The 21,795-nt window shown below is 41.3% G+C and overlaps 2 protein-coding genes across 7 annotated transcripts in view; both read right to left on the bottom strand.

The window, feature by feature from the left end:
- The window catches only part of dip2a (disco-interacting protein 2 homolog A), a 132,935-nt gene extending 129,810 nt beyond the window's left edge, over positions 1–3,125 (bottom strand). For all 4 annotated transcript variants that reach the window (XM_053627590.1, XM_053627591.1, XM_053627592.1 and 1 more), the window contains exon 1: positions 2,738–3,125. In XM_053627590.1, coding sequence (XP_053483565.1) covers positions 2,738–2,849 — 112 coding nt within the window. In that variant the 5' untranslated portion in view covers positions 2,850–3,125. The remainder of the gene's footprint in view (positions 1–2,737) is intronic.
- A 1,527-nt stretch (positions 3,126–4,652) lies between these two features.
- On the bottom strand, positions 4,653–21,406 carry LOC128609165 (CASP8 and FADD-like apoptosis regulator). 3 transcript variants are annotated; one of them, XM_053627594.1, is made up of 10 exons: positions 21,337–21,406; positions 17,986–18,282; positions 17,557–17,662; positions 15,877–16,012; positions 12,183–12,247; positions 11,930–11,993; positions 9,798–9,844; positions 9,468–9,549; positions 8,873–9,383; positions 4,653–7,016 (listed from the first exon to the last, which is right to left on the bottom strand). In XM_053627594.1, exons 2-10 carry the CDS (start codon positions 18,276–18,278, stop codon positions 6,887–6,889), a joined length of 1,434 nt encoding a protein of 477 aa, XP_053483569.1. In that variant the 5' UTR covers positions 18,279–18,282; positions 21,337–21,406; the 3' UTR covers positions 4,653–6,886. The 3 variants fall into 3 exon arrangements, with proteins under 3 accessions (XP_053483569.1, XP_053483571.1, XP_053483570.1); XM_053627596.1 differs by having other exon boundaries at positions 9,468–9,546; XM_053627595.1 differs by lacking the exon at positions 21,337–21,406 and adding an exon at positions 20,338–20,345.
- Positions 21,407–21,795: the final 389 nt, after the last annotated feature.

The following is a 21,795-nucleotide window of genomic DNA, read 5'->3' as shown; positions in this document are numbered from 1 at the left end:
GCTAACGGCGTACGGCCTGATCGTTACGCCGTCCACACGGCGGACTAACAAACACCAAACAGAGATTTGGAGGCGTTTCTCTGTGACGTATTTCCTGCACTCAGCAGTGGAAGTCGCTCGCTCATGAGAGGAGGCGGAAGCGGACAAATCCTGCTAGTGCAGAAAGACAAACGTTTCATCCCAGGAGTGAGGTCATACTGTGTGTAATTGAAGCTTTACATGCAGCTGGAAACGGAGGTAGTGACTCAAATGCCAAGGCCTTTGTTTATTATTATTATTATTATTATTATTATTATTATTATTTGCATCCCGCCTAAGACTCTCACAAAGGTGCAGACAAAAGTCAAGCCATTTAGTGGAAGATTATGTTCTGTTTATTTATTTATTTTTTTAAATTTAACAGACGAAACAGAATATATCCAAAGATATGAACTAACATGAAAAAAAGGGTCTGTTATTTATTTATTTATTTATTTATTTATTTATTTTTGCTGACTCATTTCTGATTTTTTTTTTGCTGACTCTTGAAACTCAATTCAGGTCAACTCCAACTGAGCTAAATAAACCCTGCTGGAAAAAAAAACCCCAATAGAAATCATCACAGAAATTCTAATGGATTCCACTACATATACCATTACAATCCATCAGTCGTTAACCATTAAAATCATTACCCTTATTGGTCCTTAATGGTATCCACTAGCCATAGCATGCCACCAGTAGAAGGCAACAAATTACCAATAGAAACCCACAGGGACCATTACAGTGTCCGTTAAAACCGATACACTTCCCATTATAAACATTAAAACCGTTAGAAATTCTTTGAGGGGTTTCTTTTTTTTTTTTCAGCAGGGAAGGCATGTTACCCCTGAAAATGTTGCTGAGTAATCCCAAAAAAACACCAATAAAAGCTGATGAACCTCATGGAAAATCAAGAAGCCTTAGAAGAAGGTACAGCGACGCGTAGAAGAGCCCCACCAACTCAAAATAAGACCACACCCCTTTTAAGGACGGAATAATCCCTGAACAAATCTATCCTCGTGTATTTCCAGAGGAAAGCAGATAACACAGAATGGCAGAGCTAATCTGATCAAATGCACAATGACCCACAAAAAGGCTAAAGTTTTAGGACATAGGACACCAGAAGGATAAACTAACCCCAGGAAATACCCAAGGACCCCAGTAAAAATACAAACTAACCCTAAAACAGCCCGACACTACCTCATATATTACCCAATGACTCTCATAAACTTGAGTAATCTCTCACAAACAAACAACTACCCCTCACCTCCCCCCAACCCCCCACTCCGCCCCGCCAAAAAAAAAAGCTTAGCAACAACCAAAAACCAATATCATACTATAATAAACTCTACTCTACTATTATTAACCAAAATAGCTCGACCTACCATTTAACAAAACCAGACCAACTCCAGAAATGGTCCAAGCGTTTATTCAGTCGTCTCTGGGAACTACTTTATCCTGGTCAGGGTGGCAGTGGATCCAGATCCGATCCCAGGAATACCGAGTGTGAGGTGGGAACACACGCTGGATGGACTGCCAGTCCACCAAAGAGCATCCACATGTTCATCCACCCACAAGCATGTTTTAGGACGTGAAGGGAAACCCACATAGAAACAACTAGCACATGTGAAACTCTGTGTAAACAGTAACCCGAGCTCAGGATTGAACCTGAGACAGTGAGGGGACAACACTACCACCATGTACCACCCAAAAGCTGACAAATCCATCGACACCAAAACACCCGGTCCAACAAACCACCTAACAGTTCGAGATCCAGATCAATCCCAAAACAAGGAACTCACTGACTAAACCCAGCAACCAACACGAAAGCCAAACAAACCGACCCAACTCTAAACCTGCTCACCCTCTGCACAGGAGGAAACTCTGCTGAGGTAAGCTGAAGATCTGGTCAGACCAGACGCTACAGCCGATCATGCAAATCCCAGTACAGCTGTTTAAGTTGGTGCATTTGCATAGCAGCGGGTTATTCAGCACGTATCTGTAGAATCTGTTGACGTGCCTGTGCACGGGACTGCTCACCGAGCCTCAGCAGCTTCTCACCCAGCACGTTCATACTGTATCTGATCAACATCTAGTCATCTTGTGTTTTGGTTTACATACATAAACCATCCAAGAGCTTCACAAGTCAGAGCTACACAGCTTCTGATATAGAAAGGGTGACACACTTTAGCTAAAAATGTGATCTGCAAAGAATGAGAGAGAGAGAGAGAGAGAGAGAGAGAGAGAGAGAGAGAGAGAGGGGTGAAAGAACATTAGGTTATTTTCCCCATAACTACAGAAGGAAATGCATGGAGTGTTTTCTCCACTCAGTGAGACAGATAACTTACCTGCATTGGTTTAATCTGATCTAAAAGATCTTCCTAGGCTTTTAAACCAAACATGCACACACACAGAGAGAGAGAGAGAGAGAGAGAGAGAGAGAGAGAGAGAGAGAGAGGAAAGAAAATGTTCACTGCCATCATGTTAAACCTGAGAACAAGTTTAATGGAGGTTTGCCTTCAAGCCTTCATCACTAAAGCACCACAATGTCTGATCATGGGAAAGGAACTTCATGGATATGGGCACATGGAGAAGATCTGAGGAACTGCTGACCTTCACCATCTGGCACAACATGCAGAAGGGGAGAAGAGAGAGAGAGAGAGAGTGTGTGTGTGTGTGTGTGTGTGAACAGAGAAAGGTAATGAAGCAGTAACTTTACCTTCAGAGAGCTCGAGCTCGAGCTCGGCCAGCTTCTCGCGCACCTCCGCCGGGAGGCTCGGCTCCACCATCATCATCATCATCATCAAGCCGCTGGAGTTGCGCTCGGCCATGGCTGTCCGGTGCGTGTCTTTCCTTTTTTTTCTCTCTTTTTTTTTTTAAAGACCCGATTAGAGGTGCAAATCACGGAGCGCGCGTGAGAGCTAGGTGGGCGGTGTTTATCATACGGCAGAAATGCAGAAATGCAGAGGCGAATGTTAGAATCCAGTCTGGACCGGAGCACGGAGGTCGGAGGTCTTCCTCAACATGAGACTGCTTCGCGTTATTCCGTTGAACTCCTCAGCACGCCGCCATTCGGCGTGACGTTACAGCGCCGGCACGCAGCAGCAGCAGCTCCGGACGGACTGGGCGCAGGCAGCGCGGGCACGGCGCGCTCCCGACGCACCCGCGCGCTCCCGACCTGGTAGCACGCGCCCTCTCTGCGCACAGAGCCTCACTCACCTTCTGAGAACGGCGTGAGCTCCCACTATCGACACTTTGAAGCAAATTATACGTTCTACAGCACTTCAGAGTTAATATTAGAGCACAACCCCGAATGTGCACGGTATCATTCACTCATCTCTCATCCCTTAAATCTCCGGGTTTGATAAAACAGCCCGAGTCCCAGGATTTCTGAGGGTAGTTACAGAAGTGAACATCTGCATCGAGCTCCTGATGTTATTAATGAGGTCTAACTGAGCCAGTTTAGGAGCTTGTAGCCTCGGCTGACTATAGCGACCTTACACAGAGGAGTAAGAAAGGACAAACTAATTAGAGAAAGAAAGAAAAATTCATTCAAGATGAATGAAAGAAAGACAGAATGAATTAGAGAATGAAAGAAGGAAATGAACTAATCAGAGAATGAATAATGAATGCATTAATTAGAGAGAGAAAGAAAAAGGAAGAATTAGATCATTATCATTTACTGATTGGTTGGTTGATTGAATCTTTAATTAATCAAAGAAAGAAAGGAAGAATTGATTGATTAGAGAGAGAAAAAAAGAAAGAATGGATGAATTAGTGAACGAAAGAATATAAGAGAGAAGGACAGGTTCTCACAAACACACATTTAGTAGTTCAGAAGTTTGTAGTTCAGTAGTTTAGTAGTTCAGTAGTTTAGTAATTTAATGGTTCAGTGGTTTAGTGGTTCAGTAATTTAGTAGTTCAGTAGTTTAGTAATTTAATGGTTCAGTGGTTTAGTGGTTCAGTAGTTTAGTAAATTAATGGTTCAGAAGTTTAGTAGTTCAGTAGTTTAGTAAATTAATGGTTCAGTGGTTTAGTGGTTCAGAAGTTTAGTAGTTCAGTAGTTTAGTAGTTCAGTGGTTTAGTAGTTCAGAAGTTTAGTAGTTTGGTGGTTCAGTAGTTTAGTAGTTCAGTGGTTCAGAAGTTTAGTAGTTCAGTAGTTTAGTGAATTAATGGTTCAGTGGTTTAGCAGTTCAGAAGTGTAGTAGTTCAGTAGTTTGGTGGTTCAGTAGATTAGTAGTTCAGTGGTTCAGTAGTTTAGTAGTTCAGTGGTTTAGTAGTTCAGAAGTTTAGTAGTTTGGTGGTTCAGTAGTTCAGAAGTTTAGTAGTTCAGTGGTTCAGAAGTTTAGTAGTTCGGTAGTTTAGTGGTTCAGTAGTTCAGTGGTTCAGAAGTTTAGTAGTTTGGTAGTTTAGTGGTTCAGAAGTTTAGTAGTTTGGTAGTTTAGTGGTTCAGTAGTTCGGTAGTTTAGTGGTTCAGTAGTTCAGTGGTTCAGAAGTTTAGTATTTTGGTAGTTTAGAGGTTTAGTAGTTTGGTAGTTTAGTAGTTCAATAGTTTGGTGGTTCAGTAGTTTAGTAGTTCAGTGGTTCAGTAGTTCAGTGGTTCAAAAATTTAGTAGAAGAATACAGTAGGCTACATTTTGTCACTACATTATCAGGACATATCGAATTAAACAGCTGGAAATAAACTTCTGGCCGAAACAGAAAGGTCCAGCTGAGTGAAAGTTTGTGTGCAGATAGTACAAACTGAATACTGAAATGTAAATGATGAAATATCCCACAAAATAACACAAATGTTCAAATAGATTTTAATATTAATGGTGAAATTAGACTAGATCACATCAGATTATTTGCTGTTTATTAAAGATCAGCTGTAGACTACAGGGGCTGTCAGTGACACGGAGAGAAACTCCTCCTGGAGTTGAAGGTGTATGTGAAATAGATTTGTGGGTGTAAAGAAGGAGAAGAAGGTCTTTATTAATGATTTATTTATTGCTGTGTTTGTTTGGTATTTGGAGGAAACATGACATGAAGCCAGTAGAACACTACAGAGCTGAAATGCTTAGAAATCACAAATGAAGCTACCTGTGTGTGTGTGTGTGTGTGTGTGTATATATATATATATATATATATATATATATATATGTGTGTGTGTGTGTGTGTATGTGTGAGAGAGAGATAGTTTGCCTCACATCATGTGTATCATGCCTTCAACGAGACCTTGTGATATAATGCATTACTCAACACTATTACTTAGATTACGAAGCTATTGCTAGATTAGATTTTAGCCTCCGACAGAATAGCATGACCGGCTGTAACAACCTGTAATAACGTGGTTATTCATTACGTAATGACGTATTATAACAGTCTGCATCGTTTAAATTAGATCCGATTGTCATGACAAAACATCTTTTCTTTATTCAGTTCTTTCTTTTCTATAGGTTGTGTTGTTTTCACATTTTATTTTACTTCTTGAAACCTGTTTTTTTATTTTAAAGAAATAGGTTTAAACGTTAACTTTGTAACTTGAAAAATTTGCATTTAAAGCATTTATATCGTTGAATATTTCCAAATTAGCCTAATGATGTTTTCATTCAATTATGTTCTGTTCATGTTATTTCCAGAGGGGAAAAAAAAAAAAAAATCACACCGTAATCTATAATCAATAAGCTAGTGAACTGTTATATGGTATTATTTTTAACACAATCAAACACATGCACTTCAGGGGGAAAAAAAAGAAGCACTGAGAAATGTGTACGGACGTCATGTTCAGACGAGAAGATACTCATGGCTTCGCACAGAAGATCTTCTAACAATGTCATGTTATTATTATTATTTTTAAAAAAAGTGTTAAAAAAAATAAATTAATTAAATGTAAAAAATATATATATAAATACATGCGTTAATAACAAATGCGGTACGATTAATTAAGATTAAACTTCACAAGCTAGCGTTGCTTGGTTGAAATGTTCAGGAATAACGTCAATAGTACACTTAATGCCGTTGCTGCCCTCGTGTGGATATGAGACACTTCATGGTCACCGGACTAGTCGAATAGCTTATACCCTAATTGATACAATTAACCCAAGCTGCACTGAACACAATAACAATCTGTCTTTTGGTCTTAAAATAAAATAAAAATACTACACTCCTGGGCAAAAAAAATAATATTTTTTTCAAATGGGCCAATCTGAAAATGGCAAATGCTGTTAACAACAAATCATTGGTCAGGAAATGAGTAAGAATTAAACAAATAGATGAAGTAACTTAGTATGGGGTGGTTTTCCCTTTGGTTTCTTTATACGTTTAAGCCTTGTGGGTAAACTTGCGGACAGCTTTTTATTTTAGTTTTACTTTATTTTAGTAAAAATTCTAGTTTGAATTGTACATCAAACATTTTAATCATTATGATGAATTTCATGATATAGGGCAGTGGAGGCGTGGCGGTTAAGGCTCTGGGTTACTGATCGGAAGGTCGGGGGTTCAAGCCCCAGCACTGCCAAGCTGCCGCTGTTGAGCTCTTGAGCAAGGCCCTTAACCCTGTCTGCTCCAGGGGGCGCTGTATCATCTCTGACCCCAACTTCCTAACACGCTGGGGTATGCGAAGAAAAGAATTTCACTCCGCTGTAATGTATACGTGATTAATAAAGCATGATTAGTACCTTTTTTACAAGAAGGCTATATAAGTGAATTTCCCTGTATCTAGCTTTTCCATTTCGAGCAAATGGTGGCACAGGAGGTCTCAGGACTACATTAGTTTAATTCTTGCGAACGTCCTGATCGATCATTTGTTGTTAAGACCTTTAACTGCCTAATATTATATTTCCTTTGAACCAGGAGTGTACAGAGGCTTGTCAGGTGGATTTGAGACTCATGAGAGATAGACGTTTTTCCGTAGCGTGTGTCTGAGGTTGATGTGATACGCCGATCCTGGATGGTTGTGGTTGTGAGCGTAAACCGCTCGGTTCACCGCCATATGAAGGTCCACCAGATGAATCCTCCTGCAACAGAACAGATTTAATACCGTCACGAGAGTATAACACACTCTGTAATACTATTCCAGTTACTCTGGTGTATTATTATAAACACACTTCATTTTACTTGGCTATTTAAACTGAGATCCATGTTGTTTAGTAAGAAATCTCACTGAAACGTATATGAGGAAGTGTTGTTCAAATTCTTGATTCACGGTGCTTTTTACTGAACTTCTTACACCTGATACTCGCTCGCTGTCGAGCTTTCGTATACTATCTGAAGCACAGTCTGTCCTAATTTCTCCCACCGCTATCCTTATATGGTCAGAGTGTTTCCTGTTCTCGAGAAGTTTCACTTCTTGCATGTTTTGCGGTCTAGTTTGTAAATTTAAACCGGGTATTTCCCTGTTTTGCTCCTAACTATTCTACATTGTGATTGTTACTACAGACGTCCGTGATATCTGTCGTCAATTCGCACGGGGTGAGCTTGTTAATCAGCGTTTAATAATACACCGTGTTTAATAATAATGGCACCGATGAAACCGAAGAAAAGCTGCGACTGGACGAGAGCTGAAACTTGACGTGATGGAACGCTGTTTGAACAAATGGTACGTGATCGTTCCGTTTGGGAGGAGGTTTCGGCGTTTGGCGACTGGACTAAATGTCGAGAACGAATCGACTACCTAAAAAAATAATAATAATAATAATAATACAGAGAGTGCACTCGCATGTGATTAGTTTAACATGGGGTTATTTTTACAGGCCGTTTTTTATACAAGGTTAAAAAAAAAAACTCTGTAATCTTCACCGGCTCTGGGAAAATAACTGACATGAGCAGTTCACATTGGATTAAAATCGCAGAGAAGCTCTGGTACAGTAATTATTACATCACCACGCCTCCCCATGTAAAACTACTCCCATCCGAATATCCCCAACCCTACTTCTGCATCTGCGATATTAACACCTTATAACCAAATTCTTACTTCGTGTTCTAATAGTTTTCTCATTTCTGTGTGTGTACGATCATTCTCTTCACTGTTGTCAGAATGACAATATATCTCATAACAGAAAAGCGTTTGGAAAATCGTCGAGACCACGAGATCGAATCCTGACAACGCAGGGAGTCCAAGAGTGTAAAACTGGCCGTGCTCTCTGGGTGGGAAGGATGGCAAACTCTCTCTCCCGCTAGCCAATGGTTTGTGAGCTTGTGTGTATGTGTGTGTGTGCGTGTGTGGAAGTAGGCTGATAGCACTTTCCACTGAGAATGGAAAAGATTTACTTGGCTGGCTTCATGTGTCTCTGAGGAATTGAACAACTGGCCAAGACCAAATTATGGGGAAAAAAATGAGGAAATTTCTAAGAAAAGAAACTGATAGCCCTGCACAGCTTCTAAATAATGAACTTGAGGAACCGAAGCTGAACACAAGAATACGCTAGACCAGGGGTGGGCAATCTTATCGTGAAAGGGCCGGTGTGGGTGCAGGTTTTCATTCCAACCAAGCAGGATCCACACCTGAGTCTATTGAAAGCCAAGATCAACTGATTAAACAGGTCTAATCAGGTGTGGGTTCTGATTGGTTGGAATGAAAACCTGCACCCACACCGGCCCTTTGACGATAAGATTGAACACCACTGGACTAGACAGTAAACTCATAGCTAAAATAGTGCTTAATATCAGCAACGACAACACTAGTGTGATTCGAGACGTAAAATCATGCTCGAGCTTGTGATTTTCTCTACCGCTAATATTCACTCTGTCTAAAACACTACAACATTAAAGGCTTGTTAATATTCAGAGTCATTAGAAAAGCAAACCTTTTGAAATATTTGACATTTTAAATGCATTTTTACGGAGTAGTCGGAACACAACTTCACACGCTTACCTCTCCTGTCCATCGACCAAGGCCTCTTTCAGGGACTGTAAATAAACCGACTGATGGTTAACGTCCTCAAGCTGCTTCTCGTTGGTCCAGCAGTGACTCCAGAAGACGTCTGCGTCCCCCGGGATGTCTTCCAACCTGTGGTGATGATGGGCAGGGCTGTCCGTCTCCAGCTCTCCGTCCTCGTTATCGCAGAACCCTGTGGACTTCGACGACTTGGACATTTCATAGCCTTGGATGAAGAAGAGTTTGGGTTTTCCGGTCAGTCCCGGGCAGGAGTCAGGCATGAAGTATTGACGGACGCCGTTCAGGTCGAGTCCCGGGCCGTACGAGTCGGTACCGAGCAGCTGGAAGGAGTGGAAACGGCTGATGATGCAGCAGACGAAGGCGTCCATTCTGCGATGCTCGGTGTGTCTGGAGATGTCCTGCAGGCAGGTAAGGACTTCTCTGGCGCTCAGCAGCATGTGGAGGCTCACGGTGAAGTGAAGGCTCGAGAATAAGCGCTCCAGATGGGCTGTAGGGAGAGAATTTATTAAGCGTCAGCACCTGCTTATAGTCCACAATATGCGATGATACAACAGAAATCATAATTCCTCACCTCCTTCACTGCCCACACAGTCTATGATCACGCACAGTCCCCGAGGCTTGTTCTGCATCCGGTACACATCCTCCATCCGCTGCTGATTAAGCAGAGAAGAGTGGAGTGAGTGCAGTGCATGGTGGGTACAAATGCATCTTCAAATTGCCATAACGACACACAGCTTTAGGCTAACGGAGCTAATAATTCCGGGAAGCATTTGACTACTAGTTCTCCATTCACCCTACACGTTCCTTGGTTAGATTTTCCAGTTTTTAAGAGTGTTTAAATAAATAAATAAATAAATAAATAAGCCAAAATATCATCTGTTCAGACTGTGATATTTATTACCTCACAGGGTTTGCTGGGTGAGACGTACACCGGTACTGCGGCGTTAACTGGAAAACAAAACCATCAAATATTCAGCCTTTAATAAATGCACTCAAACATTTATTAGTAGATGTGCCACTCGTGAATGTGAGAAATCAGTTATTAATATTAAAACATAAATAAAATCAATTATTAATGAAGGATAAATATAGAAATATAATAAATTCACAAAACACATGCATATAGAGAGATATATATATATATATATATATATATATATATATATATATATATATATATATATATATATATATATATATATATATATATGTATATATATATATATACACACACACACTGCTTTATTAAAAATATATACAATTTAATAATATTTTGTTGTATATGATATATGTAAGGAATAACTGCTGACAGGCTGTTGGATTATTAGAAAAACTTGAGTCAATTATTCCGCTTATACCACAGTTACCACACCTCAAGACACTGTTCAGATTTGTCAGGTTTTTGTCCTTAAAATGCTCTTGTGTGTGGAACTAATTTATAACGCTTCCCATCTCAAGCCTCCACTGCTAATTCCAAAACGTTAGAGAGAGAGAGAGAGAGAGACAGAGAGAGAGAGAGAGAGACAGAGAGAGACAGAGAGAGAGAGAGAGAGACAGAGAGAGACAGAGAGAGAGAGAGAGACAGAGAGAGATACAGAGAGAGAGAGAGAGAGAGAGAGAGAGACAGAGAGAGAGACAGAGAGAGATACAGAGAGAGATACAGAGAGAGAGAGAGAGACAGACAGAGAGAGAGAGACAGAGAGAGACAGAGAGAGAAAGAGAGAGAGAGACAGAGAGAGAGACAGAGAGAGACAGAGAGAGAGAGAAAGAGACAGAGAGACAGAGAGAGAAAGAGAGAGAGAGACAGAGAGAGAGAAAGAGAGAGACAGAGAGAGAGAGAAAGAGACAGAGAGACAGAGAGAGAGAAAGAGAGAGACAGAGACAGAGAGAAAGAGACAGAGAGAGACCGAGAGAGACAGAGAGAGCGAGAGAGACAGAGAGAGCGAGAGAGACAGAGAGAGCGAGAGAGACAGAGAGAGAGATACAGAGAGAGAGAGATACAGAGACAGAGAGCGAGAGATACAGAGGGAGAGACAGAGAGAGAGAGATACAGAGACAGAGGGACAGAGAGAGAGATACAGAGACAGAGAGAAAGAGAGAGATACAGAGAGAGAGAGATACAGAGAGAGAGAGAGAGACAGAGAGAGCGATACAGAGACAGAGAGAGAGAGATACAGAGGGAGAGACAGAGTGAGAGAGAGAGATACAGAGAGAGAGAGACAGAGAGACAGCGAGAGAGAGACAGAGCAAGGGAGATGAAAGAATGTTTGATTGTAGTAATGCGACAGAAAACTACAGATATTTATCTATTTATTTATTGATTCTCTTTATTTTCCTTTTATCTGCAATGATAAACGGATCAGAAAAGCCTGTTAACAAGTATCAATATTTCATTATTTATTCATTATATTATCCGCAGTAATAAGTCATGAAAAACCCCGTGAACAAGTAAGCCTATCGATATTTATTTAATTGTTCTATTTTTATATCATCAGCATGAAACAAAACAAAACAAAACAAAACCGTGAACAAGTCGGCTATCAGTGTTTACTTATTTATTCCATTTAATTAATCCATTCGTTCTGTTTCGTTTATTTACTTCTATACTTGTTCTGCCAGTGTTTTATGTATCGTAATTAAACTGCACGTTCCCCGACAGTGAAAACGGCAGATGGAGCGTGGGGAAGTGATACGAAACTGTAATGTGCACACCTTACAACGTCTGTCAACCAATCAGAATCAAGTATTAAACAGTGACGTGGAATAAAAAAAAAAAAATCAATATTACTGTAGTGAACACTTTATAAATAATACCGCATAGGGCTAGTATACTGTATGTATGTATATATATAGTATATAAATGATTATTTTCTTTACACTCGATTATTACTGTAATTACTCTGAACCTATTAAACTGTTCAAAAACAATCCAACCTTTCAATATAATACAAGAAATAATAGATTCAACAGATTATTATGGCATCATTCTATTTATTTTCTGCATAAAACTTGATGTTTGTTGACTGAACTCACCGCAGGGCGTGGTGTGTTTGCTCACACTGCAGGATGTGGGAGGAAATGCAGATGATGTGTGAGGCTGAAGGACAGAGGAAGGAAAGGGTGTAGGGATTAAACACAACTGTATGTGCTGTCTGAGATTAAAATCATATATATATATAAACACCAAAACACGGTCAAATCATAACGTCATATCAAAGGCAGGCACTTTTAGGTTTAGGGGTAATATGAGCTCAGGGGGAAATCACAGGGATGTTGTTTTACTCACTGATGCAGCGCAACAAGTCCGACACTCGACTCTCGACTTTACTGCGGCGGGTCTTTGTTTTTCAGCTGTAATAATAATAATAATAATGTTTTACAAGCATATCACCTTAAATATACACTCACTGTCCGCTTCTGTGGCACATCAGGTTCCACTCCCGTCAGCCTAGAACAGGAATCTGAGGCGCTCGTGGATACAGCCTCACCCAAACTGGACAGCTGAAGACTTTTTCCACTTTCTGTGATTCTGTGCCCATGAGAGTCTCAGATTCCTGTTCTTGGCTGAGAGGAGTAGAACCTGATGTGATCTTCTGGAGTTGTAGCCCATCCATCGATAGGTTCGATGTCTTGTGCATGCTGAGATGCGTTTCTGCTCACCATATATGTGTGTGTATAACACACCTGCTTCCCATTCACACCTGAGACCTTGTAACACTAACAAGTCACATGACACCGGGGAGGGAAAATGGCTAATTGGGTCCAATTTTGTACATTTTCACTTAGGGGTGTACTCACTTTTGTTGCCAGCGGTTTAGACATTAATGGCTGTGTGTCGAGTTATTTTGAGGGGACGGCAAATTTACACTGTTACACAAGCTGTACACTCACTACTTTACATTGTAGCAAAGTGTCATTTCTTCAGTGTTGGCACATGAAAAGATATAATGAAATATTTACAAAAATGTGAGGGGTGCACTCACTTTTGTGAGATACTGTGTATATATATCACAGTGATTATATATGAGTTACTATATCCTTCCTGGCAGCGTGAACACATCTGGCCATTTAACTCTGAACTCTTATCAACAGTCCTGTCACTCGCACGATGTTTTTTTCCCATGTAAACTCTAGAGACTGCCGTGCGTGCGTGTGTGTATGTGTGTGTGTGTGTGTGTGTGAAAATCCCAGGAGATCAGCAGTTCCTGAAATACTCAACCCAACATCCATGCCATGATCACAAGCCACAGAGATCACACTTTTAATCCATTCCCGTGTCTGATGTGAACATTACCTGAAGCGCTTGACCTGTATCTTCCCCCCTCTTCATCTCCCTCCACTGGCTTCCTGTAGCTACCCGCATCAAGTTCAAGGCCTTGATGCTCACCTACAAGACCTTGTCTGGAACAGCACCCTCCTACCTAAACTCTCTCCTGAAGGCCTACATTCCCTCTCGCAATCCGCGATCGATTAGCGACCGACGTTTAGCAGTTCCAACTCAGCGTGGCGCAAGGTCCCTTTCCAGAACCTTCACGCTAACTGTTCCTCAGTGGTGGAATGAACTTCCAATCTCAATCCGGACCGCAGAATCTCTCACCATCTTCAAAAAAACAGCTAAACACCCACCTCTTCCGTGAACACCTAACCAACCCATAACAATAATAATAAAAAAAAATAAAAATGTTAACACTACTTGTATTGTTCTCTGCTTGATGTATCGCTTTGCTCGTATCTTTCTCATTTGTAAGTCGCTTTGGATAAAAGCGTCTGCTAAGCGAATAAATGTAAACGTAAATGTAATGTATCTGTATGAATTTTGTGCATTGCGCTGCTGCCACATGAATCAGATCGTCACAGTGCTTGAGTGGGGAATGCAAGAGAAAGTCGTGAGTCATGGAGAAATTACCCTTCTTAATTTGTCACATGGTTTAAAGGGAACCAAAACTAGTGAATGAATTTACTAGAGCATGTTCCACTGTACTGTTTCATGCAGGGTTGCCAGATCGTTTTTATTTCAACCCTTGCCTGATTTAGTCTGAACGACTCTACTGTAACTGTAACTAAACCAAGCTGTATATCTACCTCTACCTGGCGGTATAACGTGAGTAAAATACTAACTGTGAACATCCTGTACTCGTACCCTGCAAGTGGGAACTCTTATTATTATACCAAAAGTTTACGACTTCTTGCTGATCTTCACCACGTCCTTTTTTTTTTTCCCCCCTTATTAAACACAACCTATTTTTTTTTAATGCTTCTTGATTAACCCATGATGGGGAAATGTTAGGAAGATACCAAAATAAATCAGGGAATATTCAAGGGTATTCAAATTCCTGGTCAAGTGTTTCAGATGCCAGTGTTCAAATCCTGAAATCATCATTTGGGTATTGGTTATGCCTTCGCTCGTCCGCAGTACGTCTGAGAAGCGGTATTCTGCAGCACTGTCTCGGTAGACGCGCAAGTTAGACGTGAAATTTAAGATTTAATTTGTTCATTACTTCTAGATTTATTCTAACTGCTGGGGATAAAGGATTGCAGAAGACTAACATTAGACTATGACTTTGTAAATGTCATAGAAAAATCATATTGTTTGTCTTACACAAATAAAGCCAAGACATTCCAAGGGAGCTGAGGAAGTGAGTGTGTACTCATTCATACATTCCTGTAAAGATGGGATCTCAATACAAAGGGAAAGAAAAAAAAAAGGACTATGTTTATCCTGAGAACGAATCTTACTAAAACTTAACTAAAGCCAAAAAAACGCAATCCTCGACTAAACATAATGCTCAGAGTGTTTATATGAACTGCAAAGCAGTCGTTCGAACTGATAGAATCTGACATTGTTATTCAGCCAATCACGTGAGAGCAGTGCAGGGCATAAAATCCTGCAGGTCAAGCGCTTCGGTTAATGTTCACATCACCGTCTCGGTGACTTTGAGCGTGGCATGGATGCTGGTGGCAGTTTGAGTATTTCAGAGCCAGCTGATCTCCCACAATTACACAGTCAGTAGGGTTTACATGAAATGGTGCAAAAAAAAACCCCCGAACACATCCAGTGAGCGTGAGTCATGTGGGCAGAAGCGCCTTGGAAATGAGATCACTTGGTGATAGTGAGCACTCTTTCTAACCGTGGTGAGGGGAAAAAAAGCATCTCGGAACGCACAACACGTCAAACCTTGAGGCGAACGGGCGAGAACAGCGGAAGAACACATCGGGTTGCGCTTCTGCGGACAGTTGAAGAATAGAAAAACGTCGTCTGGCCTTTTGTAGGTGAAGATTTAATAGGTGTGTGGGCGATGAGTGCATGCTTTTCTATTATTCTATTGTACTAATACTACCGTAACCCACCCCTAATCGATCGCATTATTAGATAGTATATCGGGGTGGTTGTGGATCAGGTGTTAGAGCGGGTCGTCCGCTAATCGTAGGGTTGGCGGTTCGATTCCCGGCCCACGTGACTCCACATACCGGAGTGTCCTTGGGCGAGACGCTGAACCCTGCGTTGCTCCCGATGGCAAGTTAGCGCCTTGCATGGCATCTCTGCTACCACTGGTGTGTGTGTGAGTGTGTGTGTGTGTGAATGGGTGAATGAGTGAATGAGAACCAGTGTAAAGCGCTTTGGATAAAAGCGCTATATAAGTGCAGACCATTTACCATTTATCTCTCATTATGTTTATATGATCAGCTGCTACGGGTAATACACCGTTACAGCGGCGATCCGAAAGTCTATAAACATGTATAACTTGTTTGAAGTATGTAAAAAATGTCTCGATTCACAAGAAAATTTCATTTACTTATGTCATGCACGTTCTCATTAAACCGGGAATGAGGAACTCAAACCAGAGAAAAGGGAAGTGAGAACGCTCAGTGCAGGTGTCGCCGCCCCCCCACGTTCCACAGTAAACCACACAATGTGTAGTTAATGACGGAATAATGACAGTTACAGAGGTGCCATGGTGATGCGCTGTGGTATTTCCCACCTCTGCTCTGGTACTGGCTGAGTTTCTTGGCCAGGTCGACACGGTGGATGGCTCTCAGGTATTTCTCCATCACGTCCATCCTGGTGCTTGAGATCTGATCCAACTTCTCCAGTTCCACGACCACGTCCAGGAAGCACTACGGAGAAGGTCAGGTGATCATAAACGCTCGTTATTACCGGCACCAGAGCAGCGTCTTAAATGGTGCACTATATCCTATAATACACGATGTCCTTGAGTATGTAGCGTCTAATACTTGTCGTGTAAAAACATCTCGGAACATGTCTCTATGCAGAAATGAAAAAGTATCGCGGTAGATACTGTGCTTCTCCTTCGCATCCTTTCTCGCCGTTCAGCTAAATTCACCTACACACCCATTTAACTCGCTGGCCCCGCCCATTCCTTTACATACAGTAGAGTAGGCTACAATGTTTTATTGAAGAACATGTCCCATGGTGCACTTTTTGGCAGCTCAAGTACATCATCTAGGTAGTAATAGCACGCCGCACATCAGTGTAAAGAATCCGTTCGCGTCACACGTACACAAAGAACATTATTTGAAACACGGTTTATGTGTAGTGCACGGTCTAGATCTGCAGAGTCCAATCGTATCCGGAAAGGGCCGGTGTGGGTGCAGGTTTTCATTCCGACCAAGCCGGAGTCACACCTGATTCCGCCTCCTGTGGCTCCGGCTTGATTGGAATAAAACCCCGCACCTTTCCGGATAACGCTGCGTCCCAATACACCTACTTACACTTCGCACTGAAATGACGATCTCTTTGGTTATTTGGTTCCATTTACGCACGCCATCGCCGTAAACACACTCCTCATTGCATTTCAGCTTTTCTTCATTCATTACTCCTTATATCATTTCATGTCCCTTCGTTTATTTTTCCGCACTTCAAATGCTAAACCGCTCTAAATGTCTTCCTTCCTCAGACGAGGAGTTTTGGGCGGCATTAGCTGAAAAAATGTTCCCGGGCCCTCACTTTGAAAGTCTACGGGAAATCGTACACCATCCGGGACCATCCTTTGCGATACTCATTTCATCATACTAACATTCGGGACACACTCGTTCTAATCTCGGATACTGTTTACGATGGGTAATAGGCGAATTGGGACGCGTACGTATAACGTAATAAACACACACACACACACACACACACACACACACACACAGAAGGACTTAGGACTCACACAGTAAAATCCCCCGTGTTGTTTTAACACCCAGAGAGCTGAATTTACACCCTACAGTGTTTTATATAGTCCAGCTGGACACACATGAACACTCTGGGTGTTAATTCAACACTGTAGGGATTATACTGCGCACCATTACGACCCAAGATTGTGTTTTTTACTCAGAATTTTTGTCGGGAGTTCTGTTTTAGACAGCTGCTGAGAATGCTAAAACAAAATGTGGCCATAAAATTACCTCAGGTTAGATTGACATTAAACAAGAACCTAACCGTCACTACCCTGGGGAATTTTGTAATATTTCCAAAACAAGGCAATGACACGTTAAGTCTTTTTTTTTTCTTTTTGAGTTATATATTTCATCAGACTTCCTGAGCAGCGGGGAGCTCGCCCTAGAACAGTACTCACTCGGAGAAATGCTACACGCTAAACACCACAAAAATAACACCCATCGGGGTCACGTTCCATTTTGAATTTTTTCACGTTTACCTCAAAATTTTCCACCTTCTCTTTGGGCAGCGTGCCTCTGAGCAAGAAAACTAACGACTCCAAATCGTCCGATCCGACGTCCTCGCTCAGTTCGGCCATTAGTACCCTTAAAGACAGAAAAACACCTGTCTGATCGACCTGACTGAACAGTGCAGGAGCATTTCCATTTAAACAGTTCAACAGTCAAGGGCACACATCATGCTTTCCTTCAGATCGGTTCAGATGTTTGCTGTTAAGTAATTTTACACATTTTCTGTGAAACACAAGGATCCCCCGAGATTCATCTATTGAATACCCAAGAATATATTCTCGAAGAACCGATTAAAAATCCATCGCTATAAGGTTTTATTTCAGCACATTTGTAGTACGTTCTATAGTAGATTTGTGTTTTGAAAGGAGTTCGACGATAATGAAGACGGTTAACCTTACCTGTAATCTGAAAGAGCGTGGCCGTTTTTCAAAAGCCGTTCAGCCTCGGTCTTACTGATGCCCAAGACCTCAGAGAGTATATCATAGCGCCTCATCCTCAGCATCAGCTCCATCAGAAAAGCCTCATCTGTGTGCACTTGGCCCATGCAGGACTGCAGGATTTCCTTGATGTTGGTGGTGCATCGCCCGGTGTGAAGCTGTCCACACAGGTACGACAAACGCTTACGCTCCTCCAGACTGAGCTCCTCCACGATCCGGTTAATGGTGTTCAAGAGGTACGTGGACAAAGACATCCTTCTAAAACAGAGAGGGACAGAAATCTATTTAGCGTTTTAGCTTCGAGAAAAATAAATACAATCGTCCCAACATCCACCAAACTCATTGTAATCTGAGGTGAATCCGAGGTGTGACGCTTTTTAGGATTCCCGATCTCCATTCTCCAACTCCAATGTGAAAAGCAGGTCTTTCGGTAGAAGGCCGATCGCAACAGTTCCCAACATCCGAGTTGGATCCGCCGATCCTAAACCGTACGCTGGAAGTAGCTAGCATTAAACTAGCATTGGACAGGCAGTACTGGGTCATCAGTAGTGTGTAAATCAGGGTTCGAATACTATCTGTTAAAATCTAGTTCCTCACTTAGAAAAGTCCGGATTAGCCGCTGATACGACTTCGATGGCAAAAGCAATTACGGACTCTAAAAAGCTGAAATTCTTCCTGTTAAAAAGCTACAGTTATTGGGTTTTAAAAAAAAAAAAAAATTATTATTTTAGTTCTGCTTCAGTATGTTTGGAGCGTTCGGTCTGCCAGTTGATGTGAAACGATCTACACAGTCGAACGAGTCATAATTTAACAGTATACAAACTGACAAATCCGAATGTACCGTTCTTTACTAGAAAGTGAACTCAAAGTGCTCGGTAGAACTTGGACATTTTCATAAACGTCAAACGTGTCTGGTGTGTCTTCGAGGACGCTCAAACTCCCGGGAACCACCGTCATTACTCTTCCTCTGACATCTGGGTAAACTGAGAAGTTCACGTCATATCCTCGTATTCCTGCAAAGCCGCAAATTTCCGCTTATTCAGCAACGTATAGTTCATTTCAAAGGAATTCGAGCGTATCAGCATATCTTTAAAAAAAAAAAAGTCTTTTTTAAAAAAAGGTCCAGGGCCAGGAAGAGATATGAAAAGGTCACTACCGATCCCACGCACCCAAAAAACTCCCCTCGGGGAAAGAGCTCATTACCACACAACAGCTGCGTCTTTTTCCCCACACGCCATCAAGACTACCTGGAATAGCTAGATAAACAGCAATTAACATGCTCCTGTTGTTTTCCTCATCGCTAAACTAGTGACACCAATCACGTTCAGATGTACGTATTTAACATTTGTTTAATAAATAAAACACCGCTGAAAATTGCTCTGGGTATAAAAACAAAACAAACAAAACAACGGAAAACAAACCACTTCGGGGTGTGGCGTTATAGGAAAATAATCAACGTGGTCCGTCACAAAGCGCGAGAAGTCGATTATTTTCCTAAAACGGCACGTCTTGAATTGTTTTATTCCTCTTACACCACAGCAATTTGCCGATAATAACAAGTTTGTGCTCGTTTTGAACAAAAACACCACGCCGTCGTTCTATTTCTTTGTTGCGGAACGTCCGGGAAACTACTTATTTCCTCCTTTTCGTATCACCGTTTTTTTTTTCTTTCTTCTACTTGAAAGGTAATAAGACAAAAATGCAGCGTGTCGTGTTAATCATCAAAGATCTCTGACTGTTACCCAACGCGCTGACACTGGACACTTAAACATCTCCTCACGGGAAACTTACACCATATATACAGTTTAAAATCCATTTCTGATAAAAACATTTGCCATGTAAGCCCCTGTCGTTGCATATATATGTGATCGCAATTTAATTAAGAAACATTTCTATAGTAAGATCAATGTGAACCTGGGATGCACCTTCTGACCAATCAGAATCGAGGATTCAATAGCGCTGTGGTGTAAGTACGTTTAAAGGGTCCATTTAAACAACACGACACCTGCTAATGCTTCATTTTAATATCAATGTTTAATATCAGTTCCCATTGTTCATATGATGCTGATCTGAAAGCTCCGAGTATCGACTGAAACCTGATCCTGAGATCAATCACAGGTACTGATATCCTCTTTCTCTCTGACAGTTTTCCTCAGTAAATTATGCGAAACATGAGAAGCATGAGAAGTTGACTCCCGTGAGACCCGAAGACATTTCTACGATACACCATATCGTACGCATCATGATCTACTACCACGCCTAATTATATGTTAATATACACCATACACCGATCAGCCATAACGCTAAACCCACCTGCCTAATGTCGTGTAGCTCCCCTTGCGCAATTACAGGATCTGCTTCTAACGTCTCTGTTCCAGATAACCACAGGACACCTTCAGAGGTCTTGTGGCCTCACGTCCAACAATTTTCCAAATAAGACTTCCTTTCTTTCTTTCTTTTTCCTAAACCTGATCTGCGGTTAAACGATCCTTTTCAGATGACCAGCGTCCGAGTCTACCGGCTGTCAGCATCATCCTAATGATCACCGAGTGTGCTGTGGGTGATGTGTCGAGGGATGCCTGGTCAATCCTGATTACTGGTTTATTTACCAACAACAACAACAACAACAACAACAAGTTTCACGTGGGTTTCCTCCGGGTTCTCCAGTTTCTTCTCAAGGTTCCCTGTAGAGTCTCTGCATCTACACACGACCGTAACCACGACAAGAGTGGTGACTGATGATGAGTGAAAACAGGAGTGTAAAAAGTACCGGAAAACTCCATGTGCCGGAGATACACCTTCAGGTAAGTACTAGCAGCAATGGCATGGAGAAGAATCTCTTTCTCTCTCTCTATATATATATATATATAAAACCATTTCTAATAATAATAATAATAATAATAATAATAATAACTGAACTGGACATTTTCTCATTGTATTCTGTTGCTCATTCTCAGTAAAGAAGCTTGTCAGTTTGCAAGGCTGATGTGTTTTTAGTCACTTAAGGCAAGTTTATTTAGAATAAAGTATCATTCTAGTCATTCTACAGACAGGTGGAGGTGTGTTGGTCGTGTTGTAGGTAAGAAACGCTAGAAAAAACGGTGTGTTTGATATTTTTTTTTTAAAAAAAAAAGGAAAATAAAATGAGACTTCTATTTTAAAACCGTTTCACTTTAGGCAAAACAAACAAGCGATATCATCTTTCAAGTAACAAATGCTTATACAACATTATACAACATTATTATTATTATTATTATTATTATTATTATTATATTATTGAAAACCTCGCAGGGTTATTAATGCATGCCTTACCTCCAGATGATGGATTCATTTACCCACTGCGTAAAATGGAAACTAAAAGTCGTGGAGACTTCCCGCTCCCCCTTCTCCCCCTTCTCCTCCTCCTCCCCCTTCTCCTCCTCCTCTTTCACAAAAGTCATTTCCGTATATTCAGGGTGCCAGATCCGTGGGAAACACACATACAACTGCAATGTACTGTTGCTAAAGTCCAGAAGAAAAAAAAAAATGAAGTGTAATCAAACCATAGGTCGATTTGAATGAATTAGCAATAAAAGTCTCCTTCAGTACCCTTTCCACCACTGGAGAGTCTTCAGTTCTGTCATTTTAAAGGGGGAATATTGTGCAAAATTCACTTTTATGTGGAGTTTAAAGAGAAATTTGTGTTGTACCAGCCTATAATGATAAAATTCCACCCAGTCGTCCGTCCATCTATCTGTCTTCTGTACCGCTTATCTTTCTTCAGGGTCACGG

The sequence above is a fragment of the Ictalurus furcatus genome, chromosome 6 (genome assembly GCF_023375685.1).
Source record: "Ictalurus furcatus strain D&B chromosome 6, Billie_1.0, whole genome shotgun sequence".
Taxonomy (NCBI): Eukaryota; Metazoa; Chordata; class Actinopteri; order Siluriformes; family Ictaluridae; genus Ictalurus; species Ictalurus furcatus.
The sequence above is the reverse complement of the archived record's forward strand: the minus strand, read 5'-3'. Positions and strand labels throughout refer to the sequence as shown.

What these genes read in the sequence shown, in the direction of transcription:
- LOC128609165 (XM_053627594.1), bottom strand. Translation starts at nt 18,278, where the DNA reads ATGTCTTTGTCCACGTACCTCTTGAACACCATTAACCGGATCGTGGAG. An exon ending in CACGCTCTTTCAGATTACAG is followed by an intron (nt 17,663 to 17,985) that starts GTAAGGTTAACC and finishes TCTGTCTTTAAG; the next exon opens with GGTACTAATGGCCGAACTGA. An exon ending in CACCCAGCAAACCCTGTGAG is followed by an intron (nt 9,550 to 9,797) that starts GTAATAAATATC and finishes CTGCTTAATCAG; the next exon opens with CAGCGGATGGAGGATGTGTA.